The sequence below is a fragment of the Molossus molossus genome, unplaced genomic scaffold (genome assembly GCF_014108415.1).
Source record: "Molossus molossus isolate mMolMol1 unplaced genomic scaffold, mMolMol1.p scaffold_m16_p_14, whole genome shotgun sequence".
NCBI classification, from domain to species: Eukaryota; Metazoa; Chordata; class Mammalia; order Chiroptera; family Molossidae; genus Molossus; species Molossus molossus.
This window is the reverse complement of record NW_023425349.1, coordinates 10,706,486-10,718,523: the sequence shown is the minus strand read 5'-3', so window position 1 is coordinate 10,718,523 and position 12,038 is coordinate 10,706,486. Positions and strand designations below refer to the sequence as shown.

The following is a 12,038-nucleotide window of genomic DNA, read 5'->3' as shown; positions in this document are numbered from 1 at the left end:
GGGGGAGACCACCTCCTGCTTGGGAAACTTCAAAGCCACTGGGACAATGGGTTAAATGAGATGAAATGTGAGGGAGCATTGAAAAATGTTACAATACTGTGCAAATTGAAAGTTAAATCCTTACTCCTGCAAAATGGGAAGCACACCATCTGAAAAGAGCCGCCCCGTGGTGAGCGCCTCCTACTGGCAGGCACTTTCCCAGCCCCTTGACCTTCACTGTCATACTTCGTTTCCACAACAACCAAGAGGCAACAGGAGTATCACACTTTTCTAGGTGAGAAAACAGGGCTCAGAGAGGGCAACTTCTCTAAGGCCACGCAGCTAGAAAGTAGAAGAACACAGACCTATGTGATTTCTGGCACTGAAACTCTATCAACGTTAACAATAACAAGTGCAGGTTTTCTGAGATCAGGAGACGCTCAGCAAGTCATTAGCTGTGATCTCCTCAGAAACCCTTTCCTTACAAGACCCTATGCTGCCTTATGATATCCGGGCACTTATCTTATCCCCACAGACTGTGAATTCCTTGGGGTTTGGGTTCTCTGCCTCAGAGCCTTGAATAAACTACATGTTCTCCAACAAGTCTTTGTAAAGTTGAGTTGCACATTTAGAAGGCAAATGTGTCCAATATACAAACATGTTTGTGTGTCAAAAAGTTGTGCAGCACATTCGTTTTATCTAGTTAGAGGACCCGAAGATGCCAAAGACTTCTTGCAAGTCTCCAGGCTTGCCCCACCAATTTATTAACTTCTGCACTATTTCTTCCACCTGGGGAAGGACAACTGCTTCCTCCCCGGAGAGCAGAGTGTGGGAGGAGCCTCGGTCAAGAAAGAAATAGGGCCAGTTCACATCCTGCTAGCAGAGGTCTTACACAGAGGAGGGAGCCAGTAACAGCAAGTCTTGGTACCCATGATTAAAGAAATTGTGGTCTAAGAGCTAACTGAGAAGCTGCCCGCAAAGGGTATGGAAAAAAGGCAGTCTTAGACATTTAAATGGCAATATAAATGGGAAATTTATATCAAAACCCTAAAAGAGGAACATGCCCTTTGGCCATTAATTCCATTTCTAGAAATTTATCCTGATGAAGTAATCAAGAATTCCTGCAAGGTTTTATCTATAGGATATTTGCCTAGAAAAAACTGGAACTAACTTAAGTGTCTAACAATGGTATTGATTAAGTAATGTCTATAAGTCCCTCAGATAAAATTGCACATACGTATTTAAAACAATGACATGTGGAAGAAACAGTCAGTGGTCTGGGAAATGTTCAGGATATAGTAAGTGAAAATGCAGGTTACAAAATAAGATCATTTTTATTTTGTCTGATTTGTTGAATTTTCTTCAATCAACATGTTTTTTGTTTATAAGTGGAAAAAAATACTGTCAAAATGTCATTTTAAAAAGGGAAAACTAAGAAGCTGACAGGAGAGGTAAATCTGTTCCTGCCTGCAGGGTCACACAGAGGAAGTCACTAGACAGAGCTGCCGATCAGAGGCCACCATGGGTGGCACATCTCTTCCCAGAAGGCAGGGACAACATTGGACGAGCCCTTGGACAGAGTACCCACGAGAGGCCAGGAGGGGGTCAGACACGGAAACAGCGGAGGCTGTGACTTCATGAGGCAGAGATGTGACAGAGCATTCCTAGCCCAGGGAGCTGGAGCACGGCCTGGCTCAGGAGTGGTGGATGGCAGCTGGGGCGTGCCAAGAACCTCCTGCTCAAGGAGGTGGAAGGTGTATAAGGTCTGAAGGTTTTATCTAGGGGAGTGACTGGGTCAGATCGGGGTTCTAGAAAGACTGCTCTGCTGGCTGTGTGGATGACCGAAAGGGGGTGACCCTGTGCCAACTGTGTTCTGGCGGCATGTGCTTGGGGGCTTGGGCAGATTGGCTGCTCCAGATTTGGGATGTGAGAAAACAGACAGGATGGAAACTCCAGTTCACTGGGTGACTAGTAAGGGTTGCTGTTTAAACCCATTACCTCTTTTAATCCTTAGAACAATCCAGTAAAAAAATCTCTATTTCTCTTAGATGAGAAAAACTAGGTTCACAGAGGTCAAGTAAATCATTCAAGGTCACATAACTAATATCTTAGAAAACCAACACTGAACCTAGCTTGTCTGCCTCAGAAGTCCAAATACCAGGCCACAGTGTTGGGGCTTACAGAACCCCGCGGGTGTGGGCAGGGGTCTTACCACCTCTGACTCAGACTGCTGGTCTCCATTTTCAGATTTGGGCGGTGCCCTTCTTTTCCAGTCTACTTCACACCCTAGCACATGCAAATTAAAATATGAATACTGATATCAAAACAGCATCCAAAGCTGGAATTTCCAAGAGGGAGGAGACCGGGAGCTGACAGCTGTGTGTGAAGGTGTGAAAACGTCTGTTCTACAAGAATTTACCCAGATCTCCCTGACCCGTCACGGGTGCTCCCTCACTCCCTTCCATACACTCGGGAACGTCTGCCCGAGACTCAAGCCTTTGATGACCCAGTGAGCTTGCTCCTTTTAATCACAGAAACTAAATCAGCATGCTTGATGAATCTTTTAAAGATCAAATATTTAGAAACATTTGATGAAATCATTTTGATACCGAAGAAAAAACATTTTTTCAGGGATTCCCCAATAGGCAACACCCCCCCCCCAAAAAAAAAAACACAAACAAACAAACTCATCCTCTTGAGAGACTCTTACTGTGCCCTGCAGGTGAGGAGGAGCAGGGCATGTGATGCCAGCCGGGTGCCGTGCTGTGACTGGATGCAGTCTGGACGACCGCGAGCCCCGCCACGCGGCCTTGTCCGTGGCAGGAGATGCTCAGGGGCAAAGTGCTCCGCTCTCCCTTTAGGAAGAACGCTTAGGTAGGATCTTTGCCATTTCCCTTCTTCCTAATTTTGAGCAAGTCAGACTTCAAAGGAGGCCAAGCTGTAGATAAACTTGACCACCTTGCTCCATTTATCCAGAGAAATATGTTACCCATCCTTCCTTTTTTGTTGTTGGGCTGAAGCAGAGCAGGTATGGAATAAAGCCACGATACAGTATCTAGTACAATTATTGGCCAGTGGTCACACGATACCCTGAAAGCTCCCGCTTCGAACGCTTTGAAAATCGACAGCACAAATGAACAAGGGATGGAGAAGGGGCCCTGCTCAGTCATATTAGAGATGGACCCTTCACACACCATGGTGACCTCTCCACAGGTCGGCCCCACATTTTTTATTTGCAATTCAAACCCAAGGCGAGGGCACAGAGGGCAAGACTGGGTTCTTGATTATATCTGCGAGGTCACCATTGCTATGCAGCTAGAGAGGCCAGGTGGCAACCCAGTACATTTGAAAACTGGATCTTTGTTCGGAACTGCCTCAATTTCACAGCAGAAACCAAACTTGAGATGTCTGTATTAGATGTATGTGGGAGCCACATCGATGTTGCCACAAAGAGGGGAGGGAACAGGGGGGAGGGGAGCAAGAGAGCCAGGGAAATATTTCCTGCAGCAGTGAGAGAGGTCAGAAGAAGCCAAATCCTACATTAGCTCAAGAAAGGGAGCTGGAAGATCTGCAGAGGACCAGGTCCTGTCTGCCCTGAACAATGCTAGAGTTTCAGGGACAAAAGAGCTCCTCCAAGCACAACTGCCAAGTATCAGGTCTGGAGAGAGCTGTAAGACTGAAGGGGGGAAGTGAAAATTGAAAAGGGTGCCCTAATGGATCTGTCAACAGTCCGCTGGTGACAAGCTCCGTTTCTATAAAATGCCTTCACCGTGTGTGTCACCTGAAATGTACTGACACTCTCTACAGGACATTATCTCCTGAAGCTGTTCTTGAAAAGGCTGGCAGGGGGAAGAGGAGAAGGGGAGGAAAGTCTGCTTCAGATACTATCAAGGAAAGAAAGGACAGAGAGATGGTGTGGAAGGAGAGAGATCTGGATTGTTTAAGTGAACCTTTGAACAACAGCATCAAAAAACCTGAGCATAACCAGTTATTTGCAGAAATGTTACGTACCATGAAGAAGGGGTTTTCTTAACGCTCACGTGTACGGGAGGCAGTGGCCTGCGGAGAGCAGGTCTGACCAGTGAGGCACAGCTGTCCTCTGCCTGAGGAGGGACCCCTTTCTTTGCTTACTTCAGGTAATATTCTAATACCAGCCAGAGTCTGGGATGCAGCCATTAGGGGGAAATCTGGTGAGATACCCCCCGCCCCCCATTTTATACCTGCAATCCAATCCAGTTACATGCGATTGGGATAGGAGATGAAAAGGTATATATAGGTACTTAAATAGCATCCGAGTAAAGAAGTCCACCTGCCAGTCTTGGGCAGGGTGCAGCAGACCATGGTGAAGGTCTATCTGGATTTACATAACAGGATTTTAATTTTAGGATTTAAATCTCAGTTGCTAAAAATTCACTCAGTTGAAACAAAAAACTTAAATGCTTAGAGCAAATTATTTAGCAATTAAAAGAATGGACTCAATTCCTTTGACCATTTCAAGTTAATGAGAGGTTCCTTCTAACTTCATAAAATTAAAACTGCTTTAAATTTTTTAAAAACTGCCAAGAGAGACCAAGGCCCTGATTAGATGGCACATTTGGGGTGTGTGGGACAGAAGGAATCAATCCCAACATCTTTTGCTTCAGGAAGACAGTATGAAAGCCTGCAGTGGTTAAGACCAGAGATGCTGGCCTAGATGGATCTGGAATGTAATCCTGGCTCGGCCAGCCTCAGTGTGACCCGTGGGCAGACGATTTCACCTTTGAACTGTGGTCTCCTTAGATGGGAAATGGGAATATTACCCTCTGCCCCAGGGTGGTTCCAAGGATTAAATGTGAAAGCTCCTAGCCTGGGCCATCCTTAGTGCTCAGTGAAGGGTGCTGGCAGTAACAACGATGACGGGCACTCACAATGATCTGAAAATGCCCTCTATTAGGTTAACCTTCCCTGTACACGTCTAGGGAATCAGGTAGAAGAACTCTGAGTCAGGATGTAGCCTGTGTGAATTTGTACGATTTTACTGATGGGCCATGAAGACAAACAGAGCCACTCCCTGCCCCTGAGTCTCAAACACAAACTGCTGGGCTCCTCTGGGTTGAAACCACCACTGTGAGGAGAGCCCACAGCGTCCTCCTCAAACCCACCCTCTGCCCTGAGCCTGCACAGCGGTCATTTCCCTGGAGATGCTTCTTGGTTTTGGTTACAACCGGTCCCAGGTCAGCCGTAGGAAGGAGTGGTCCAAGATGGAAAGACCGAGCCAGTCTCTGCAGACTTGGGCGGACCCTGGGCCCAGTGGGGTGGGCAAGGGACAGGCCGACAATGGTAACTCTGAACTCGCTTGCCTTTGTGGGTTTAAGCCAGTGCCTTAATGATATTTGAAGACAGTTTTTTGTCTGTGAATATTTATAACAGTGTGAGAACTCCCGGACAGCTGGTAATGCATTTTGAAGTGTGTTAACAACACTGTATCAAACAGCCCTCTATTGATCACATCATACTTTTTTGTGGCCACGCATTTCATACACGGTGCTTATACATTTTGAATAAGAACTTCAAGTACCTTTTGCTTCAAGCGGTTTTTCACCTCTTTTATTCCCATTTTTGCATGATCTTTTGCCTGCATGAAAAATTAATTTAAGTTAAGATTCCCTTTCTGTTCCCAGCAGGGACTAGGCTTGATTTCAGTCCGTCGTGAATCACCTTCTCTGATTACTAGAAAAAAGGGAAAATGGGATCATCAAGTCGAAAACATAATGGCTATGAAAACAAATACAATTTTAAAAGGTTAAAAAAGAAAACAAAACCCTCAGAGAGGCTACAGAGATTTTATTTTCTGCATTTTGATGGCACAGATATTTCCCCTTTCGACTCTCTCTGATTATTTACCTCAGCCGCCTGGTGACAGTGACCAGTAAGAGCTGAGCAGCAGCGCTTCTGGCTGCAAGCTTCAGAGTGTCTGTCCCTTCCCCAGGCCAGGGCCTCAGGACCGGTTTTCTGTCCAGGCTGAATGGCCTGAATGGACACATCGCTGGGTCTCTCCAGTGCCACTTCTCAAATCTCATTTCGACAGACACCCTTTTATTTTCTGTCACATTAGACCTGTGTGGTTCTGTTCGCAGCCACCCACCAATAACTATAATTTAAGCAGAGAAAGGACTAACAAAATTAAAAATGGAAATAAAACAAAACCACCCCAGTTAAGTGGCTCACAGTCAAATCAGCAAGGAAGAGAAATCACGAGAAACAAATACTTGAGGCTCGTAAAAGATGAAGCACCGGGGACGGTCGCGTCCCGTTTTCACTGCTGTGCACAAGGCTCACAAACAGCATTTCTGATGGGGCAGTGGTGACAGACGATGCAGAATTTGGGACAAGAATTAGGACGTGTCTCCCATATAAACACTCTTCAGTGACCTGCAAAGGAGCCATCTGTTTTGACGTAACAATAGGGACACACAGGAAAGGTTTGCTAGAACACCCGAGAGACCTCCTGGTCTCAGGGTCCCCGCATGGAGCAGCCAGATTAAAAAGCTACATTTTAAAAGCTAAAACCTTTAGCTCCCAACTTGTGGCAACTGTAGGCAGAAACACTTTAAATTAAAAATGCCACTGGCCTGGTCCTAAAATATCAATGCTAAATGATTCCAGGAGCAGCGAGAGCTTCACGAACAGCACAGCAGCTGTGCCACCTCTGCGGGCAGGGCCAGGTGTGTTTAGGAGCTGCCACCTCTGCGGGCAGGGCCAGGTGTGTTTAGGAGCTGCCACCTCTGCGGGCAGGGCCAGGTGTGTTTAGGAGCTGCCACCTCTGCGGGCAGGGCCAGGTATGTTTAGGAGCTGCCACCTCTGCGGGCAGGGCCAGGTGTGTTTAGGAGCTGCCACCTCTGCGGGCAGGGCCAGGTGTGTTTAGGAGCTGCCACCTCTGCGGGCAGGGCCAGGTGTGTTTAGGAGCTGCCACCTCTGCGGGCAGGGCCAGGTGTGTTTAGGAGCTGCCACCTCTGCGGGCAGGGCCAGGTGTGTTTAGGAGCTGCCACCTCTGCGGGCAGGGCCAGGTGTGTTTAGGAGCTGCCACCTCTGCGGGCAGGGCCAGGTGTGTTTAGGAGCTGCCACCTCTGCGGGCAGGGCCAGGTGTGTTTAGGAGCTGCCACCTCTGCGGGCAGGGCCAGGTGTGTTTAGGAGCTGCCACCTCTGCGGGCAGGGCCAGGTGTGTTTAGGAGTTCTGTCATGCTCGGGAGCAGACTGTTTGGGTCCTGAGACCAAGACCAGTACTTACAAACTTATAGACAGTCTTCATGGCCGGGTTGGCTTTCGTTTTCACAGTATTCAGAATTGCTCCACTTCCTTTCTATAATAAAAATGTCAATTAGCAATTTGGACTGAAGATGTAGTAGGCCAACAGCAACAAAGACCTCTTCTCTTTAATCAAGTTAAGCAACACTTCAAGAGTGCGTAATTTAATTAGAGAAATAGGCCTGGATGGGAACTGGTCCCAGGCCATTAGGTATGGCCATGGCAGAATCACTATGGGTGTTGGGGCGGGGTGGTTGGGATGGAGACAGTGATGAGCTGAGGGGGACTCCAGGCTTAGTACTGTGCTTGGCACCTGTCCACTGGCCGGAAGGAAAGCCCATCACAGGCTCTGAGGTAAGGGCTTCCCCGCAGGATTCTACAGCTTGTTGAGATAGTCTAGTTACCAGGACAGCACTGAGGTACGGCTCATAACAATGGACTCTATGGCTCCTACCAAGCTGGGGCAGAAAACTGGGGGCCTGATTACCCAGGATTACCTGGCTGTGCCATCCCAGCCATGCACCTTCCTGTGCTCGCCCTCTGTTGTTTTTAATCACACTGGTAGGCTGCCTTCCTTAACATCTATCTATAGCTTGAGAAAGAGAAAGAATGAACAGCCATAAGTGTTAATCATGGCTTTAGTGTAACTCCAACACACCGATTTCTTGGCTCAGTTCTTTAGGAGAGCAGGGGAAGAAGAGGAGACAGGTGAGGAGGAGGAGGAGGGGGAGGGAAGGCTTTTCCAGCACACAAAGGAGGCGATGAATGGGTACGAAGCGCACAGGCATGGGCTCCCAGAGGGAATGTCCCGCCAGGCTCTCGGGGCACTGGGCACAGGAGGGCTGGTCTCTGCCTTCAGAGACCTCCAGTCTGGAGGGCACAGGAGAGTGGGGGAAGCTCATTGTCTGGAAGGCCAGAGGAGGCTTTAGAGGATGAAACATCTGGCCTGGTCCTGAAGGAAGAGTAGGAGTCTGTGTGGGGGCTGGGAAGGATAAGAACATCCTGGCGATAGGAACTAGCACAGGCACAGTGTGGAAGCTGAGAGGCCATGGCATGTCTGTGAGGAACAAGTGGGCAGTGCATCATGGGAGGGATGGCAAGTGGGGCTGTGAGGCCAAATGGGGTCAGCTCACAAAGGGCCAGGATCAGGAGTCTATACTCTAGAGCAGTGGTTCTCAACCTGTGGGCCTTGACCCCTTTGGGGGTCAAATGACCCTTTCACGGGGGTTGCCTGAGACCATCAGAAAACACATATTTCCGATGGGCTTAGTAACCGAGACACGGCTCCTCTATCCGTCTCCAGGCAGGTCCGCCCACATGCAGATGCGCCTGCATACAACACGAGGACCTGTGTTACAGGGTCGCAGCATTAGGAAGGTTGAGAACCACTGCTCTAGAGGATTTTTAATCAAATGTATCACATAATCAGGTCTGTAGTAGTTTGGAAAGATAATTCCAAATGATTTGAACAGAGAGACTGGATCCAGTGACTATATGAAAGAATAAGATACAGTAATGTGGTTATTGGGATAAACTTTTAGCATAATTTCTGGTGACCCTTGTCCATATTAGAAATTTTGTGTTTTAATTAAAAACATTACAATTTGACCTAGAAAGCATTCTATGTTGCAGGACAATATGAAATTTTCACCTACTCATTTATTCCATACTGCTTTCCAAAATTACTCAGTATTCAGTTTCAATGGTCCTTTGGAATAGTAAAACTCTCTTTATCAATCAATCAACAAGTCCTTATTGCTTGTCTATGATTTGCCAAGTGCCATGTTTGGCCATACCAGCAGAACAAAAGAAGTCTTTCAGTGAGGAGCTGCTTACTCTCGGCCAACTGCAGCCACTTCCAAGGGACCCGCCTTGGCAGCTGCGCACTTGGCCCACGAGCAGGGAGAACACTTATCACATTATGTTGCAGTTGCCTGTTTACGTGCCTGCCTCCCAAGCAAGATGGGAGCTCCCCAGAGCAGGCCTGTGTCTGCTCCCCACTGGATCCCCCACTCGGGAATGGCGCCCGGCACACAGGCCTGCAGCCCGCGCTCACTGGTATAACGTGAGAAAAGGCAAGACTGAATTCTTCAGTGGCTTCTGAAGCCCTAAGCACCTGGCTTCTAGTGCAGCAAGAAACTGTCCACAGGACAGCGAGGGCTGGAAAGGTCTCTCAGTGATGTGCTCTCCATCTGCCCAGGAGCCTTGGCTGTGAGAAACACTTCAGAGCAGCAAGAGGGACATATTTTTGGTTTTCCCAGGACAATTTCCCAATTGCAGTCGCCCTGGAAGGAGACACCCAGAAATGCTCTAAGATGACGACATCCACTTGACACGCCTTGGCCGGCATCCAGGGATGAAGAGGTTTCTCCTGGCTCTCCTCACCCTCACCAGGATGCTTGGACAGCCTCACCCGCCAGTTCCACCTGGCTTTACAAACAAAAACATCTTCAGCTGACAGCATGGAGTGCCCTGGGCGAATGACAGCCTTGTGGGTGGCAGGATGGTGCAGGGCCGCCAGGAGGCGAGGGGGTGGGGGTGGCAGGTGGCTGGGAGGAGAGCACACTTACCCGGACGGTGAAGAGCCACTGGTGGTACAGTCTGTCGCTGCCTGGGGAGAGAGGAGTCAGAGCACTGTCACACACAGCAGGGATGTGCGTCCCGGAGCTCCCCCAACTGCCCTGAGCACGCAGGCCTGAAAGTTCAAAATCAGGAGAACACGGAGGCTCCCTGCCCTACGCCCGGAAGGAGGCAGCAGCCAGGTGCTGCCACAGGCTCTCTCTCAGTGCCTGGTGCCCTGGGCACAAAGCAGTCGTCCTCGCTGCCCTCTGGAGGGCAGAGCCCTGGGTTCACTGCCTCTCGCAGCCTCGCCCGCCCTCTGCCGCTCCTCCTGTGCGACCTTTCTGTGCGACCCCTGTGCCAACCTCAGGGAACGACCAGGGGCTCTGACTCGCCCCCCAGTCCTCCAGTCCTCATGAATGCTGCTCCCCTTGCTGGCCACTGCCCCTCCCCCCAGTCACTAAGCCACAGTTTAGATGTCATTCCCGCCAGAAGCTTCCTTCATCTGGACAGGGGACACATCCTGAAAACCATCTCTCTGAAGTCCTGTGAGCTACCCCAGCAGGAAACAGGGCGTGCGCCCCAGGGCAAGCGCGCTGCTGGACACGACTCGGTGCTCAGCGCGGTGGAGTGGTGACTCGGAAAGGAAAAGGGGTGTTGTTGGGGGCCTTGTTCATCTTACCTGCTGGGCTAGGAGGTCTTATCAGCAAACAGCTTTCTAGATGTCAGAATGGCCTGAGTTACGTTAGCAACACAGAAGGCCCATCTTCTCCTCAGAACAAATATTCAACTGTTGAACTACTCAAGCCCGCCTCCTCTATGAAGCTTCCCCGTTGCACAGCGAGAACTCAGAGCGCCATTCTAATGGCACAACATCCGTTTCCACTCTGGTTCCTGAGCTCGTTTCGTCTGCACTTGTCTTTAGTTACACATCTTTCTCCTCTCAGTTTAAAAGCTCCCTGAGGGCAGAACTGGGTCTTCCATGTCTTACTCTGCAGGCCTCTGGACCCAGCAGGTGGCAGGAGACGCTTTTCAAGGCCGCCATGGCCCTCTGGCTCGCACACTGTCTTCACTGATTATGTTCCGCATGCAGTGCAGGCTGCTTGGACCCGTACAAGGGATTTTGTAGGTGACAGTTCGCCTGACTTGATGAGTTTAGGATGGCCAGTTGAATTATCAGCGTAGTCCAGACCAGACATGCGCCCAGCAATAAGAGAAGGCCAGCAGCAAGATTGTTGTTATTTTGCTTTTAATTTTTACTTTGCTGCCAAAGACAGAGGCTTGGGGTCTTGGAAAGCATGCCGGACTGGGATTCAGGAGGTGGGGTTGGCCACAACACCTGCCTGGGCCTCTGACCCCCTCTGAAACCTGAGAGGGTGAGCCCTGCAGTTCTGAAGGCCTGCAGAGACTGGCCCTCCAGTGCTTTCCAGTTTGAAGAAACACTGACTGAGCAGGGTCTGTCCGGGTGACTGCACAAACCTCTCCTCGTGGCCTCTGATTCAACTGTCACAGGAATCCTGTGAGGCAGGCACTGTCACCCACAGCAGAGGTGAAATGACTCGACCACATTCCCACCGCTACTAAGGAGACAGTCCTGACCAGAATCCAGGTCTCCTAACTTGACCTCGAGTGTTTTCCACTGCACCAAGCTGGCCCCCCAACAGAGGACTGCAGATGGGCCAATATGCATCTCATCAGACTAAGAGTGGTTTCTCAAACTCTTCAAGGCCAAGGTTGAAATAAGTTTCTCCGTGACCCCAGTGAAGGAAATGAAATCACTGGTGCTCCTCGCTGGGTACACCCTAATCCCACATTAACAGCACGCAGCACAGAAAGGAAAATAAAACGTTTCTCACCAGCATACTCGCCCATGTTGATCTCCTCTTCAAAAACATCACTGAAACCTTCGCCGGAATTGAGAAGGTCTAATCTACCATCAATAAACTAAAAAGAAAGAACAGAACAGAACTGTGCACAAAGGAACAAGGAGGAACACCACTCAGCTGGTACCTTAGTGTATGACCAAAGAACCGCCACACTTGCCAAGACAGGAAGGACCTTTGGAACTGTACATTTCAAAACAGGGAGTTTCTAAAAACTGGCTGTGTGGTTTTAATAACCTGCAAAGCCGCATGGCATATTTGCAAGGGTCTCCTCACCCAATCCTGTCCCCAGACCCTCCTTAGCTGTGGCCAGAGTCCCACCCATGTTTGCAG

General features: G+C 49.3%; 1 protein-coding gene across 6 annotated transcripts in view; it reads right to left on the bottom strand.

The window, feature by feature from the left end:
• The window catches only part of DENND1A (DENN domain containing 1A), a 491,959-nt gene that overhangs the window by 51,419 nt on the left and 428,502 nt on the right, over positions 1-12,038 (bottom strand). For all 6 annotated transcript variants that reach the window (XM_036261261.1, XM_036261264.1, XM_036261259.1 and 3 more), the window contains 4 exons: positions 11,679-11,766; positions 9,834-9,874; positions 7,247-7,318; positions 5,537-5,593 (listed from right to left, as the gene is read on the bottom strand). In XM_036261261.1, coding sequence (XP_036117154.1) covers positions 5,537-5,593; positions 7,247-7,318; positions 9,834-9,874; positions 11,679-11,766 — 258 coding nt within the window. The remainder of the gene's footprint in view (positions 1-5,536; positions 5,594-7,246; positions 7,319-9,833; positions 9,875-11,678; positions 11,767-12,038) is intronic.